Genomic DNA, 17,782 nt, shown 5'->3' with positions numbered 1-17,782 from the left:
GATATAAGAGTAGCGTCATGTCACAACTGAGTATAAAAAAAGAAGAGAGGAGCCTCTAAGTGTAGCAATATGGTTATATTTAATGTACAACATTTAGCAACTTATTGCTACACTTAGGGGTGCCTCTCTTCTCTTTTATACCCTGTAAAAAAATACTTTGATATACAAGTGCTTCGGAATACAAGCATGTTTCTGGAACGAATTATGCTCGCAAACCAAGGTTTTACTGTACTGATCTTCCAAAAATATTAAAACTGAACGGAGTAAAACTTTTTGGGGGAAAGTAGGCATTGATCTTACAAGGTGTGGAGCTGTGCTGGCAGGGAAGACTTAACCCAACATTTACATGACATCAGCAGATGGTGTGTCCAGATTACTGTTAATAGGGAAGTGTCAAGCAATAGGGTGGCCTGGAGTTCTACAGTTATACTGTAACTGATAAAAAAAAATAAAGTCATGAGTAACTATGCATTTCAAGGCTTGATTTTCAGTTTTTTAAGATAATTTTATTAAACAGTTACCCTTTAAAAAATATATATATATCATATACTGTATCTATGTTTGTTGTAATTGAAAATGCACTGCCACCTACCCAAGTTTTTGAGATAGAGCACAGAATGGAAAAAAATCTACTATACATAATTAAAATAAAAGTAGCGTAATTAGTAATTACGTTCTCAATTTAAATTCCTCTAATGAATTATACTACATCTGGCTTTTTATGTAAGAGTTGTAGGGCTCTAAACATATGTTTGAATTTTACTGTAGACATCATCATAGAAAACTAACTGGCATATGGCAGTGATATATAGAAGGAAGGAAGACAGTAGCAAGTTCAGCCTCCTGTCTGGACATAGACCAATAAAGTGCAAACCCATGTCAGACAAATAAATGTAATAGGACGTGTTTCCAGAAACAAAATGTAAAAAAAGATAAATAAAAGACTGCTAAACTTGAAAACCAATGGAACCATTCTGTTGCTTCCAACTATGGCTTGACTAGTGTATAAGGATATCACTACATTTTTTCTGTGCTTTTTCTTAGGTTAAAAATCAATTTCATACATAAGATTTGATATTCTAGAAATGTGGTGTAACTAATTGACAGGTAACATCTATGTTGGGTCACTTTAATTCACATGGGTTTGTTATGGCAGTGTAGTCGTTAACTGTGCATTCTTAAATGGAGAATAATAAATTCTCTTGTGTCCATACATCATAGATAGTTGCAGTCTTTGGGGTAAAGACAAAATACCATGTTTACTTATAAAAACATCTCTTCAAATTTTGATCATTAGTGCTTACTTTGTACAGGCAGCAAAGCAAATTGCTGCTTGTGTTTATTCTAGCTTTATTTGAAATATTATTCTCATGCTTAAATCTTCCTGTTTATTCTTCTTCATTTGAACGGTAACGAAATGTTACTCTTCTCACAATAACCTATTTAACAGGCTTTCACCCACTAGATTTAATGCTTGACCACTGCAATTACTTAACAATTACTTAAAAAAAATAGTAGTCCAAGTAAGTGATCATTCTTTTAATCTCTCAAATGGTCTGCATATTCTTCCTTTCCCAGTAGGGCCTGACCTTCACCAACAATTAAAGGTAATGTTAAGGCACTCTGTGGCTCATTCAGTTTTCCCTCAGATGAAGACTGCTAAAGTAGGCTGCTTCAAGTTGCCGACCTCAAGGATGAAGAAGTAACAGAAGAAATTGTCCCTTCTGAGTAGTAAACATACAGTGAAGTAGGTGTGAGTTTGTCTTGGAAACCTGCTGTCTCCATTTTCTATGTTCTTTGCGAGTCACTCTTGACAAACAAGCGGCTATGCCAATAGTCCGGATTGTCGAAGGAACAGTCCTTCACTTCCAGTTCTCGAAGGGGTTGAATGAACCCTTTTTGTAGTGCCTCTCTGTGGCATGTTTGTGGGATCAGTTTGGGTTTGTCAAAGGACTTAGGGCGGCTGGCAATTAAGTTCATGTCCTCATAACCCTGTTTTTCATCTGAAGAGCTGTCCATTCTCTGTCTGCTATTTCGATTCATGTAAGTATACTCCTCTGCATCCTCACTGATCAGGTCTTGGCTATTGCTTCTTTTCTGTTCATTCATATATTCATATTCCTCCTTGTTCCCATAGTCATAATCATCATCGTTATTGTCGCCTGCTGTAGATGTTTTGCATTCGCTGCTTGTATCTCCTGCTCCTCGGATGTCCATGTATTCATATTCCAATCTCTTAGATGGCTGCTTTTCCCTGTTCATATATTCATATTCTTCATCATCATCATCATCATCATCACATTCACTGGGCATACAAGGCGTCAGAGACCTGGACTCAAGGGATTTCAAAGTACTGTCTCGGGAAATGTCTGTGGAAACAGAAATTATTGGTTTTGACTATGTAAAAATGTTGAAGAGAAAAGGGTTAAAAGAGTAATTATAACTGACTTTTATGGGCATAACATGAGGCAGTAAATATAAAAAATGTATCTTTATTACAAAGATATTAAAAATGAACATAAATATTTCAAAAAACAACCCCCCTTACTAGAGAAGGTCAGAAGATAGCCAATATAACAATCATGGAGACTTGGATCCTTTCAATGAGTTGGTCAAAAGTCCAAAATTATTCAGACAACGGTATATTTATATATCAAAGCGTAAGGTCCATGGACTCCCCCATGCTTGCTTGTCAACGCATTTAATTGCTTCCTCAGGACAAAGTGGGTAGGTGCTGATTGGTCTTGAAAAACAGGTACTGGGTGACACCACACAAGACAAACAAAGAACCAAATCAATCCTTCTAAAGGGGATAAAATCCAAATATTGAAGGCAATTCAACTCTCATATAGGACACCTGGATCAGGGGGAGGGGATCCACCCTCCAGGGTGACTAAAGAAACTGGCAATTCTATCAAGAGTGGAGTGGTATGGATCATTTGGAGCTCAGTGTGGGGATATAGAGGAATAGAGCACAAGAGTTAAAATATAGATATCATGAGTAGTAGCAACACTCCTCAAGTGGGGCTCATGGTCACCCATGCTATCAAGACTGTCAAGGTGAGGCGTCCCTACCATATTGAGATCTTGGGTTTGGCTCCACTAGTGAGCCCCCAAGTGAGGGATACCCGATACACTATAGGAAGGCCTCATTACTCCTATTTGATGATTGGCAAATCCTATTCGAGAGTGTGTGAAAGGGACAGTTCAAACTTTGTGGGATGTTGCTACTACTCATGATATCTATATTTGAACTCTTATACTCAATTCATCTACCCCCCACACTAAGCTCCAACTGATCCATACCACTCCACTCTTGATAGAATTGACAGTTTCTTTGGTCACCCTGGAGGGTGGATCCCCCCCCCCTGATCCCGGTGTCCTATATGAGAGCTGAATTGCCTTTAATATCTGGAAGTTGATCCCTTGGAAGGATTGGTTTGATTCTTTGTCTTGAGTGGCTTCACCCAGTACCTGTTTTTCAAGGCCAATCAGCACCTACCCACTATGTCCTGAGGAAGCAATTAAATGCGAAACATGTTGACAAGCAAGCATGGAGGAGTCCATGAAACTAACCCTTTGATATATACATATACCAATGTCTGCATAATAATGGACTTTTCACCAATTCATTTAACCCTTTTCTATATCTATTGGATACTGGCATGGTGGGGATCCTCCCTTTTTTTGTAAAAATGTCATGTTTTGTTTAAAAGTCAGTAAAATGTTTATAAGATCTACAGTTAATAAAATCATGATTTGTCAAAATAAATTGCTATCCTTTGGCTTGATTCACTTAATACTGTGTCTGATTCATGCTATAGCCCCCAATTCTGCTAAAGGCTCCACCCAATGACACCTCTAGCGACAGCCACTGTGCAAAGTGATCTGTGACCTTGTATTGTGAGTTACATAATAGTACCTAATGCAGGGGATTCCAAACTTTCTAAACAAAGGGCTTCAGACTTTACACACAGGGCTGGACTGTGGCCACTGGATGTAGAATAGGTCCTGACATCAGTGGGAAAAAACAATGCCCCATCGTTTGTGTCATATGGAGGAATTGTGCCCCATCATTGATGTTAGTGTAAGGAATTGTGCCCCTTCGTTGCCATCATTGGGAAGAATTGTGTCCCATCATTGGTGTCATTGGGAGGAATTGTGGCAGTTCATTAGAGTCGGTGGGGAGATTTGTGCCCCTTTATTGTTGTCAATGGGGGGAATTATGCTCCATTATTCATATCTGTGGATGAAATAGTGCCTCAAGGGTTGGATAAAAGCATACAAAGGGCTGCATCTGGCCCCTGGGCCGCAGGCTAGAGATCACTGACCTAATGTATTATCAGCCTAAACCTGAGCTCAAACACCTGCTCAATGGACCCATTACAAGCACTCTGAGGGACAGTTCTCAGGCGTATTAGAGCCAAGGAGCAAACAAGGTTGCATCTCCTTTATCAAAGTCTCTGCGGCAGTTTTATAGACCTGTGTGTATGTATTCCTAGGCAATCAAGTGTGACAGTTTACAAATTTAAAAAACAGATTTATTACAGAGAATGAGAGAAATACACTAAAAAGATGCTTAATTAAGATGTGGCTAGGGTCAAGTTTTATTCAGGCACAGTCCAACTTTAGAGCAGCCAAAAAAGGAATGTATGACAAGACTGTAACCTTGTAAAAAATCTGTCTCACGATGCATCTCACCGCTCTGGTTTGACATTTCTTTATTGTATGACAGAATTGATAAATGTATCCCTCTGTGTACAGGAAAGGTTCAAACCACAAACAGTAATTTATCTGAAATATAGTATTAAGATGTGTAACTGAAACCCTAAATATTTTTCTATATATAATTTTTTTGTTACTATTTTTACTGTAAAAATATAACGTCCTGATCCATACATACCTCCTAGGCTGAGCTGCGGCATAATATATTCGCTGTCTGTATCTGGTGTTTCAGGTAGAAAGCTTTCCCTTTGAGAACGATAGGCGCTGTCAAGTCGAGAGCGCGAACTGCGACTCAGGCTTCCACCACCGTATGACATATATTCTGCTGTGTCCATATCAGATAAGGTACAACATCCCTCTGATGACTCAGATACTGTACGGCCTAAGGAGTCCTCCCTTTTTCGTGTACCCTGTCTGGCAACCGGGTCAACACGTAGCATAGAGCCCTAAAAAAAAAAAAAAAAAAAAAATCAACTTTCTTTTCTAATACAGATGAATCATTTCTGTAAACTTCTATGGTATCTATGGCATGATTAGACAATTCTTAGGCTGTTTACAAAGAATAGCAGACCAAGTCAGAAGTCAGGTGAGAGCTGTTCACAATTCTGGCACACAGTGTAGTCTCTATTCAGCTACCAGAAGCAAAGAAAAACACATAGGGCCAGATTAATGTAGATTTGCGGCGGCGTATCATATCCCGTTTACGTTACGCCGCCGCAAGTTTCCAGCGTAAGTGCTTGATTCACAAAGCACTTGGGTGTAAACTTTCGGCGGCGTAGCGTAAAGCCGTCCGGCGCAAGCCCGCCTAATTCAAATGGGGCGTGTACCATTTAAATTAGGCGCGTTCCCGTGCCGAACGTTCTGCGCATGCTTCGTTTGGAAATTTCCCGCCGTGCTTTGCGCGAAATTACGGCGCCCCGACGTGTCTTTTGAACGGCGACGTGCGTAACGTACTTTCGTATTCCCGGACGTCATACGCAAAAATTTCTTTTTTTCAATTCGACGCGGGAACGACGGCCATACTTTAACATGGATGGTGTAATTTTACACCATCTAAATAGCACACTTAACATTACGACGGGAAAACCCGACGTAAGAGAATGCGACGAACGCGCATACCTTCGTGGATCGCCGTAAACAGCTAATTTGCATACCCGACACTGGAAAACGACACAAACTCCACCCAGCGGCCGCCGTAGAATTACACCTACGATCCGAAGGCGTACGAAGCCGTACGCCTGTCGGATCTATGCCAAAAGCCGTCGTATCTTGGTTTGAGGATTCCAAATCAAGATACGACGCGGCAAATTTGAAAATACGCCGGCGTATCAGTAGATACGCCGGCGTATTTCTGCTGTGAATCTGGCCCATAGTACTTTTGAATGCAGGTCCTTATTTAGTGCAAACTACGTGTCCCCACTTAACTCGATCCACTCAGATGTTCATAAATAGACTCAATTAGCTCACTCATGGCTGAGAAGAATTAGTGTAGTAAAAATTAACATCATACCCAGGCTGTTATTTTTATTTCAGATGATTCCACTCAAAGTCCCTTCAGGTTATTTCAATGTGTTGAGGTCTTTAGTAGGTAAATATAAATGGAACTGTAAATGACCCCTGTATATCTAGAATACAACTTCTAACGCCAAAATCTGAGGGTGGGTTAGCCCTCCCTGACTTCAATGATTATTTAAACGCAATTGTCTTAAACACGATATCCGACTGGAAACATCACAAGTAGACTAAGTTATGGGTACAGTTGGAACACGATTGCTGTGGCGTGAACTTACTCCCGCAGATTTGGATACCTAAGAAATTTTGCACACTTTCTACGGGTACTTCTCCCCTGACCTGGTCTACCATATTGATCTGAGACTCAATCTGAAACTCTCATAACTTGATGTGTAACTCTCCCCTAATGCATCTAACAGGTCACTCTTATTTCTCCCGGGGAATGTTAATCCACAGTTCTCAGTCACCTGTTCTTCTTTACCATGTCACCTCCACCAGCGGTATTCTTCCACTATCTACAGTTTTACCTTCCGATTCGGTTTCCTTTATGGACCAATGGAAATACCATCAACTATTGTCAAATCTTTACCAAAACCTTTAAGAGCGGTCTCAGACCTTAATCCAGTAGAAAGTATCCAGGCCAGTGAGCTACCCACACAGAAATTGATATCTTTTTTTTTTTATGAAGTATTGCCTACCTTCTTATCTAAATGGGAAAATGAGCTACAGTATCCATTGTCGGACTCTCAAAAGTCTATGATTCTCCAACTCCCTCACACCTCTACAATATCTTTTAGAATTGCAGAGATGAACTACAAACTGCTAACCAGATGGCACTATACCCCAGATGCTCTACATAAAGTCTTTCCAGATTCATCAGATAGATGTTGGAGGGGTTGGTGGAAATGCCCACCTATCCGTCCATATTGGGCCTCTATTCTACACTGGATAAAAGTGATCCAAGGTTCAGAGGTTGTCAATGATCTTTGAGCTGTATTGTTTAATTGCACAGGTGAATCAGTGGGACGTCATAAAAAGTCCATAACCCCACATCTTCTAAATGTGGCAAAAGCACGTATTCCTAAATTTTGGAAACAATCGTCTATACCAACCTTACGTCAATGGTTACAAACTGTCAATCAAATTTATCATATGGAGGATCATACTTATTCCCTTAGGGATAAATCTGATATTTCTAATAAAATATGGTCCTGCTGGTTCGCCTTTACTTATGCTTCTGCATATGCGGAAATAATTTCCCAAACTGCACAAACAATTGTAATAACATGCAATTGGTTGGTTTTTGTTTGACTAAGGTGGGATCTTCTCTCCCTCTCTTCACCCCTCCTACACCCCCTCTTTCCCCTTCTAGTCTTTTTTTTTTCCATATTTCTCTTACCATTTTCTTTATTTTTATGTGGTATATTCTACCTTAATATTATTTGTTATGAAAGTAGGCCGTAGGTCTGGTTCATAATTATACGGGTTGCTGATTGTTGCTCGGTTTAAGGCTTGCACTTTATAATACTTGACCAAATGATGATTGTGTAAAATCTATATTTTAGGGTCCTTCTTGTAAGTTGTTACTTGTGATGCCTTGTACACACGACCGGTTTTCACGACGAGAAAACTGCCATTTTTTATATTGGTCGAGAAAACCGGTCGTGTGTATGCACCCTAGCAGTTTTCTCGACGAAAAAACTGTCCACAAAAAAATTGAAACCAGCTCTCTTTTCTTATCGTGTTTCACATCAGTCTTTTTCTCGTCCTGAAAAACAGTCGTGTGTATGCTTTTCTGAGGGGAAAAAAAGAGCATGCTCAGAATCAAGTATGCAGCCCAAAAGCAGCCCAAAGGGTGGCGCCATTTGAAAGGAACTTCCCCTTTATAGTCCCGTCGTACGTGTTGTACGTCACCGCGCTTTGGTCAGATGTTTTTTGCATGAACGTGTGTATGCAAGTCAGGCAGGGGAGGAATCACGTTGTGAAAAACTACGGCTTTTTGAAAGTCAGGAAAAATTATAGTGTGTACGTGGCATCACTGGTAGTTCATACGGTCCGGTTGGTAAAGGAGCCAGGAATAGGTAAGTAAAAGCTTTTGGTAAAATAAATCAGACACACTTTGAGTAGTGTGTGGCCATTTCAGCACCATCTGCCTTGACCAATTTGGGTTTGAAAATTCTCAGCTGAACAGTGACTGCAGCCAATCAAATGCAGTCACTGCTTGGGGATTCTGACAGCCACAGAGGCATAGGCTGTCAGAATACAAGCCAGCAAGGAAGGGGCAGATCCACAAAGCGAGTACGCCGGCGTATCTACTGATACGCCAGCGTACTTTCAAATTTCCTGCGTCGTATCTTTGTTTTGAATCCTCAAAACAAGATACGACGGCATCTGGGTTAGATCCGACAGGCGTACGTCTTAATACGCCTTCGGATCTAAAATGCAATTCTTCGGCGTCCGCTGGGTGGCGTTCCCGTCGTAATCCGCGCCGAGTATGCAAATTAGCTATTTCCACCGATCCACGAACGTACGAGCGGCCGTCGCATTCTTTTACGTCGTCTCTAGTCGGCTTTTTCCGGCGTATAGTTAAAGCTGCTGTTTGGTGGCGTATAGTTAAACCTGCCATGTTAAGTAGCGCCGTCGTTCCCGCGTTTAATTCAAATTATTTTTTTTCGTTTGGGTAAGTCGTCCGTGAATCGGGATGGACGTAATTTACGTCCACTTCCAAAAAAATGACGTCCTTGCGACGTCATTTAGCGCAATGCACGGCGGGAAATTTAGGGACGGCGCATGCGCAGTTCGTTTGGCGCGGGGACGCGCTTCATTTAAATGAAACACGCCCCCCTACTCGCCGATTTGAATTAGGCGCCGTTACGCTGCAAGAGATACACTACGCCGCCATAACTTACGGCGCAAATTCTTCCAGGATTCAAAACAAAAAAAGTAAGTTACGGCGGCATAGCGTCCTCAATTCAGACTCTTTAAGGAAATCAATTGATTTATTTTGCTAGTAGCAATAGACTGAGGCATTACGCAGGGTTTTATGACAAACATCAGAACTTTTGCATACCTCAATTCAATAGTGAGAGTGACTAGTTAATTTAATTTTATGATCTGGTAACATTTTTATGAATGATTTACTAATGCATTTTAACACTCTACGAGTAATAAGAAAAGATATAGACAAATGAGATAAAAACTTTCTGGAGGTTAGACGCATTGTGATAGGTAACTGTCCCAGGTAAGTATAAGCAGAAATAAACACACAAATATGCATTATGAAGGTGGTGTCAGAGTGGAATTGAATGGTTACCTTTTTAGTAACGCTGCCAGTGGTTTGGTTCATTGGAAGATACCCAGCAAGAGAACTTTGCACACTTTGACTCTGAAACATAAAAGTATTCAGAACATAAAAATGCTTCTTCTGTTTTAAAATTTTTGAAAGCAAGCATACAGAGCCTGTTTTTCAGGCAGATCAGTTACATTTTGACCTAATCTTGAACTAATTAACCTACAGTATGCGTGGGAACTAATGACTTCTACACTCACCCATTGTCTGCTTGGATATCAATTAAGTGGTGCAGAAAATCTAATTACATGGTCACCACGAACAGACCTTAGAGGCCAGACAGTTTTGTAGGTACAATTTGACCTCCCTTAGGGCATGTTATTTCCAAAGAACTGCAGCAGGCTCTATAAGCTGAGTTAACAGTTAAGCTGGCCATACACGGATTGAAATTCGGCTGGTTCAGCTGGGACCTGCCGAATTTTGATTGTACAGAGGTCAAGCTATTGATAGACTTCTGTACAACCACCCTGTCGTTTTTTTTCCAAACAATTTGTGCCACCATCTATAGCCAGGGCTGTCTTAATGAGAGGGCACACCTGGGCACTGCCCAGGGGTCCCAGCTTCATGGGGGGCCCCTGTCCTTTCTCCAAAGCAGCTGGTCCTTGAGCCCGACTGTCCCTCTACATCTCAGATATCCCCCTAGCACTCTGACCCCTCTACACCCCAGAAATCCCCACAGCACTCTGACCCCTCTACACCCCAGATATCCCCCTATCACTCTGACCCCTCTACACCCCAGATATCCCCCCAGCACTCTGACCCCTCTACACCCCAGATATCCCCCCAGCACTCTGACCCCTCTACACCCCAGATATCCCCCCAGAACTCTGACCCCTCTACACCCCAGATATCTCCCCAGCACTTTGACCCCTCTACACCCCAGATATCCCCCCAGCACTCTGACCCCTCTACACCCCAGATATCCCCCCAGCACTCTGACCCCTCTACACCCCAGATATCCCCCCAGCACTCTGACCCCTCTACACCCCAGATATCCCCCCAGCACTCTGACCCCTCTACACCCTACATATCCCCCCAGAACTCTGACCCCTCTACACCCCCAGATATCCCCCCAGCACTCTGACCCCTCTACAACCCAGATATCCCCCCAGCACTCTGACCCCTTTACACCCCAGATATCCCCCTCAGCACTCTGACCCCTCTACACCCCAGATATCCTCCCAGCACTGTGACCCCTCTATACCCCAGATATCCCCCCAGCACTCTGACTCCTCTACACCCCAGATATCCCCTACCTCCTACCTACTTGGTTTCTATTTACCTGCACTGTCTCCATTGTAGGGGCCCCAGAGCATTACTTTGCCCAGGGGCCCATGATGCTATTAAGACGGCCCTGTCTATAGCCAGTAACACTGGACTTACATAGACACACAGAGGCACACCTCCAGTTCCGAAGCCCTGTAGCTCTCATTGGCCCTCCTATGACTCATCCCCCTCCCTTCCAGTCAAACTCTCAGGAGAGTGAGAGAGAGCTGTGCATGATGTCATGAGCCTAGGCTTTTTATCAGACAAGAAACAGGAAGTGGGCTGTATAAGGTATTTACCGGCAGAAAAAAAATGTTCTACTATTCAAAAGTTTAAACAACATGGGCAGAAGATTTAATTGATGGAAAGTTGAAAAAATGACTGAAGGTCCGCTTTAACGCTACTCTTTCTCAGGACTAACAATGTTGCTGTCCTAAGGTGTCTGCTTTACTACTTCATCTAGAACACAGACACCCAAAGACAGGAAGTGTGTTACTGGCTAAATCAAAAGGTCAAATAACGGGGGAAAAAAAAACTAAAAAGAAAACAATTCCAAAGATTGGTAATCTAGAATATATTACATTTTTGTTTTTGGGTTTATTACCACTTTTAACTGGCACTCCAGCTAAAAAAAAAGTTTTTTCCTGATTTGGATACGTATAACAGAAGCCTCTGTCAGTTTTGTTTTGCTGTGTCAGAGAGATTCCTCATTCCCCTTACTTACTTTTCCATGTCAAGCAACTAGCTATGATTTCTATAACCTTTCTTTTGTTTCTTTTAATGGCAACTGTATTCACTTTTAGGCCAACTGTCCTAGAACTCCGGCCCATCAAGAGTTTCTTAATACTAAAACTGTTTTAATGCAAAATGAAAGATTTCAGCAAAAGCACAGAAAAGTCTTCTCTCATTATTCACAAGACAGAAGCAGGTAAGGATCTGCACAAAACGTTGAAATACTTGCAATGTATATTACTGCAAAGGACCTGAAGATTTTTTTTCTTTTTAAGGCCTTACCCTTGAATAGTCTATTCTTTGCCGTGATGTATAGACAGTACTGGGAGTTTTAGGATGTGCATTCATATCGTCATCTTCCTCTGTGTCTAAATCGGTTTCCATCTCCTCAACTTCTTTCTCACACAGAGCTGGCTGTTCTCCAAAGACAGGAGACTGTGGGATTTCACTGTCCCGCTGTAAATAAAAACAACACATTTTGGATGTCAAGTTACAATCTACAATCCCAGAGAGCTTGAATAAAGTTGGCCTCTTCTCCACAACCCTTAAAATGCATATTGGAGGTTTGAAGGCCCAGCTTAAATAATTTAACTGGGGTATAATAGATCTGGTGGAAGAGTTTCAGCTGAATTACCTGTTCTTTAGAGGATATTAGCATAGTCATGTAGGTAAATTCAAATTCTGCCCCCTAAGTCAGAGAGTGGCATCACCTGGCTCTCTTATTTCTCCCTTGCTTTGTTGTATATAGATGTGCTTTACTTTAAAAGAGTCAATTAGTATTAGTCTGATCTGTTCATTTGAGGAGTTGCTCTAGGTGTGTAGATCAAATTGCGTAATTACGTCTCAGTTGGAGCATAAAGAAAATCCAAAGTCTTCTTGGAACTGTTGAAGTGACCTCAATTCTCATGCAGTGAATAAATGGTCTAGGTATTCAACACTAAGAGAAGTCAGTGGTTGATGTTTGGTAGTGTAAGAAACTTGAGGCGTGGGTTTCCTCCGGGTACTCCAGTTTCCTTCCACACTCCAAACACATGCTGGTAGGTAACAAAAATCCAAAAAATGCAGCGCTGAAAAATAAATAGTGAGAAGACAGTGATGTCTAGGTTAAACACATATAAGTGTAAACAAAAATGTGTGAGTCCATAAATATGTACATTAATCTTAAAATTAAAAATAATGATGAATGGTATAGTGGAGACACTGTAGACCTAGGTCTAAATGTCAATGACTGTAAAAATATGAGTCCATAAAAGTGAACGTGGAATCAAGAGTTGAGATGATCAATCAAGTAGTAGTGACAAGACACCCACGGTGATTCTAATTGAACTAAAATGTTGGTGATAACGCCCGCCACCAGGAGGGGAGGCTTACCAGATGCGATGGACCCAAGTGAGCTTATGCCCAAAGGGTCAGTAAAGCTTGTAAATGGTATAGATGAAAGGATATACCGGAACACACCAAAACATACGACCAGCAAATAACGGTGAAGTCTTCGCTTAGTGACAGGTGGAAGGGATAACCTCAGCTGGGAGATGGCTCATGGGAATTGGAGAGCTTGCCCAAGGTATGTGGAGGAAAACGAAAGGCACATAGCGTGATACCGTAAAAATGGGAAAGTTTAATACCGGTTAAAAACACTTACAGTTTTGTAGATAAAAAAGGACATCAATGTTGTAAAGTGCATGGCAGCAGTAGAGTCCCGACGCGTTTCGCTACAACTAGCATCGTCACCCCAGACGATGCTAGTTGTAGCGAAACGCGTCGGGACTCTACTGCTGCCATGCACTTTACAACATTGATGTCCTTTTTTATCTACAAAACTGTAAGTGTTTTTAACCGGTATTAAACTTTCCCGTTTTTACGGTATCACGCTATGTGCCTTTCGTTTTCCCCCACATACCTTGGGCAAGCTCTCCAATTCCCATGAGCCATCTCCCAGCTGAGGTTATCCCTTCCACCTGTCACTAAGCGAAGACTTCACCGTTATTTGCTGGTCGTATGTTTTGGTGTGTTCCGATATATCCTTTCATCTATACCATTTACAAGCTTTACTGACCCTTTGGGCATAAGCTCACTTGGGTCCATCGCATCTGGTAAGCCTCCCCTCCTGGTGGCGGGCGTTATCACCAACATTTTAGTTCAATTAGAATCACCGTGGGTGTCTTGTCACTACTACTTGATTGATCATCTCAACTCTTGATTCCACGTTCACTTTTATGGACTCATATTTTTACAGTCATTGACATTTAGACCTAGGTCTACAGTGTCTCCACTATACCATTCATCATTATTTTTAATTTTAAGATTAATGTACATATTTATGGACTCACACATTTTTGTTTACACTTATATGTGTTTAACCTAGACATCACTGTCTTCTCACTACTTATTTTTCAGCGCTGCATTTTTTGGATTTTTGTTTTGTATTTCTTTCCTTTTTTTCACTGGATTGTATGTAGCTGCTTGTTACCCTGATAGCGCAGATTTATTATTTTTTATTTTTCACATGCTGGTAGGTAAATTGGATCTTGTCCAAATTGGCCCAGTATATATATGTATATCTGTGAGTATGACTGTGTGTCCCAAGCGTGTCGAGATCCTACGGGGTAAAATGACCGCACCAGCCTAGCAGACACTGTCTGGAAAAGCGCCTAGAGGCGATTCAGTTCGCATGTGTAGCGCTATACAAGTCATTCATTCAGTCATTGAGGAACATTGAACCCAGATAGCATTGTCAGGGGAACAGTGCTAAGTCTCCCTCCTTTTTTTATCCCCACTTACATCATAGTGGGTTGTCCTTAATTTAGATACTCACCAACCCAGCGTCTCCATCTTCCTTTGTGACATTTTTTTTTTTTTGGTGCCCCCAATGATGCAATGCCAGCCCCCACTTCCCCATCTGCTGAATCAAAGTTGATACTTCATAGGATATGTGACGTGCATACTCCTAAAGACACCAGGAGCAAAGTATGTCACATGTCATTCTTGCCTGGGAAGAATGGAGGATGGCAGGGCAGACTAAAGCGAAAAAGTGAAAAATAAAAAAATAAAAGGGATATTCATGTGGTGGGGAGGTTTGTATGTAGTGTACATACATTTTTTTTAAATGTAGCGCTAGACCCAAAATAATATATGTCAAATCAAATATGCGACTCTATATGACATGCAACATATTAAAAAAGAAAATGAATAAATGCATATAATGCAAATCTCTCATACACTGGGAAATCTTGTAAATATTGATCAGTCTCAAACCAATCAAGTGATAAAATGAAAATCCAGTGCCCAAACATAATAGTCGCACTTCAAAAGTTTATTTACAATTCCCACAAATCCATGTGAAAGTCACACTCTTTAATTAAAACCATGAAAACTTGTAGATGCTAACACCTTTAGATGTGAAAGCAGCCAAATATAAAGCCTCTTACTAGACTGCAGTGACCATAAAAAAAAAAAATGTTCAGAAGCACTCTATGCACTTATTGCCCAGATTCCAATGCCACTTATCATCAGAAAGTGTTCACAGCAGCCCAGGATAAAAGACAAAAAGCACAAGCCGTGTATAATATGTAAAACACAAGGACTATTATCTTTGGACACTGTTTATCACTTGACTGGTTTGAAATTGGTCAATATTTACGAGATTTGTCAGTGTGAACGAGGTTTGCATTTTATGCATTTATATCACTTTATTTGATTATTTATTTTCTGATGTTACATATCATATAGTCACACATTTTATGTGACATATATAATTTTGGGTATAGTGCTACACTTTTTTTGACTTTTGTTCTTTAAGTTTAGTATCACACAATGTTAGTGTTAAGCCCCGTACACACGGCCGAGGAACTCGACATGCCAAACACATCGAGTTCCTCGGCCAGTTCAGCCCTGAAGCCGCCGAGGACCTCGGCGGGCCGAGAGCTCCCATAGAACAACGAGGAAATAGAGAACATGTTCTCTATTTCCTCGCCGAGGTCCTCGTCGGCTTCCTCGGCCGAAAGTGTACACACGGCCGGGTTTCTCAGCAGAATTCAGCCAGAAACTCGGTCGGAAGCTGAATTCTGCCGAGGAAACTGGTCGTGTGTACGGGGCCTGAGTGTTAGCCCGGGTTATATTTCCAGTGCAATTTTTTTTGGCTATGTAGTGCAGTGGTCATCAACCAGTGGTCATCCTCAGGGCCCACTAACAGTCCAGGTTTTGTGTATTACCTTGGGGAGATGCAGACTAGAATACTACAATCACTGAGCAGCAAATTATATCACCTGTGATGTATTTCAGTTACTGTATTTATTGGCGTATAACACTCACTTTTTTACCCTGAAAATAGAGGGTAAACTGTGCCTGCGTGTTATACGCAGGCGGCTGTGGAAAGTTTTTTTACTGAAACTTCCCTCTTAAAGTTAGGGTGCGTATTATACACCGATAAATACGGTATCCTGCAAACCTGGCCTGTTAGTGGGCCCTGAGGACAGGGTTGATTATCGCTGATGTAGTGTACATAGATTTCAAAAACTCCTTGTGAATGAAAAAGTGTTGGAAGTAAATCGGTAAAACTGCTTTTTATTTAATGAAATAACAATCCATTAGGATATAATAAATTAACTAGGAGCCTAATTACAAAGACTTCAGCTCCGGCAGTTGTTCTAGTTTAAGATAGAGCAGCTCACCTTTATGACCAAGTACCGAGGTGGATCTCGGGCCATTCGAGTAAATTCATTACCCAGTTCCTTGAATGTGGGCCGAACATTTTCATCAATCATCCAACCTAAACATGGCACATGAGAAAATATTAGTGTTCCCACCATAAAAAAGCAGTTCTAAAATATACAAACAGTGATCAGCAATTCAAACAAAATGGTCAGAAAGCACTCTATGTACTTATTGCCCAATTACTCACATTTCACCATGACCATGTAGACATCAATAGTAGAAATGACTGGCTGGGGAAGCCTCTCGCCTTTTTCTAAGAGGTCGGGCACTTCAGACAAACGAATACCTGGATATGGCTCATCTCCAAACGTCATCATTTCCCACAGTGTTACTCCTGCATGAGACAGCAGGAAATAAACTTCACAACAAGTATGGACTATGAATCTCTAGGCCTAAATTGGCAGTTTTTGAGAATTTTTTTTGTAAGCTTTTTTGGGTTGATTTAAAATGAAAGACTAGGCTCACTGTAGTTTATGTACATTCTGGGAAGGGGTCCAATAGTAATAGTGAGTTTAGATATGACTAGTAATACATAAATATTATTACTTCATCATGCTCAGCAAAATGTGGTCACATGCACAATGGAGGTCGGTGTGACACTTACCATAACTCCACACGTCACTTTGATGAGTGTATTTGCCAAAGTGTATGCTTTCCAAAGCCATCCATTTAATGGGTGTCTGTGTTGGGTACAATGAAAAAGGAGCACAATTTAGGGGCAGTTAAACATAATAAAGTAATACCTATTACACAAAAGGCACAAGATGCAAAATTATACTTTAAATGTGCATCAGTAACAGTATGGCTGCAGTCACACCTGAGCGTTTTGTCGCCTGAAACGCTCAAATACGCTAGAGGGGAAAAAATACATTATTCCCTATGGTGATGGTTCACATCTCCACTCCAAGCCGCCTGGCGCCGAACGCCTGAAGCTCAAACAAGTTCCGGACTCTTTTTTGTCGCGCGTATCGGGCGGTTTGGTCGTTTTTGAGCGTTTCCATTTCCCATAGAAAGTAATGGAAACACTCGATTCAAGCGACTACTGCGACAACGAGCGTTTGCTACGGGTGTTTCGTCGCTTTGATCAATAGAACATTTCACCCAGGCAGAAGATAAAAAAAATCTACCAACATAGCAACAAGTGATGAAAAGATGATATTTTTTTCTATTGGCTAAAATAAAAAACGTCGAAGTACAAAAACGTCAGAGGACGCTGTATGCAAACGCGCAAATAAGCATGAATACGTGCGACAAAACGCCGGAAAAAACGACCGAGCGACCGACGCACAGGTGTGAATGCAGCCTAAGAAGTAATATAGAAGTACAGTACCTGCATATGTTCTCACATATTTTGCATACTACTCAAATAGCCCTATTGATCTGATATGGAAATAGAAATTGAAATAGAAATTCAAGAACCTGAATGACAGCAGGGGGTTAGAAGTTGCTGGGCTTTTTGCATTACAGATGCCCACAGCTTTGATG

At 41.2% G+C, this 17,782-nt stretch overlaps 1 protein-coding gene across 1 annotated transcript in view; it reads right to left on the bottom strand.

Moving 5' to 3' along the window:
• Positions 1–484: 484 nt before the first annotated feature.
• ERBB3 (erb-b2 receptor tyrosine kinase 3) overlaps positions 485–17,782 on the bottom strand; it is a 149,131-nt gene continuing 131,833 nt past the window's right edge. Inside the window, exons 22-28 of the mRNA XM_040341090.1 lie at positions 16,902–16,977; positions 16,485–16,631; positions 16,255–16,352; positions 11,867–12,040; positions 9,551–9,622; positions 4,904–5,171; positions 485–2,369 (exon numbers count right to left, since the gene is read on the bottom strand). Of these exons, the coding sequence (XP_040197024.1) occupies positions 1,789–2,369; positions 4,904–5,171; positions 9,551–9,622; positions 11,867–12,040; positions 16,255–16,352; positions 16,485–16,631; positions 16,902–16,977 (1,416 nt within the window). The 3' untranslated portion in view covers positions 485–1,788. The remainder of the gene's footprint in view (positions 2,370–4,903; positions 5,172–9,550; positions 9,623–11,866; positions 12,041–16,254; positions 16,353–16,484; positions 16,632–16,901; positions 16,978–17,782) is intronic.

This window comes from Rana temporaria, chromosome 2 (assembly GCF_905171775.1).
Source record: "Rana temporaria chromosome 2, aRanTem1.1, whole genome shotgun sequence".
NCBI classification, from domain to species: Eukaryota; Metazoa; Chordata; class Amphibia; order Anura; family Ranidae; genus Rana; species Rana temporaria.
The sequence above is the reverse complement of the archived record's forward strand: the minus strand, read 5'-3'. Positions and strand labels throughout refer to the sequence as shown.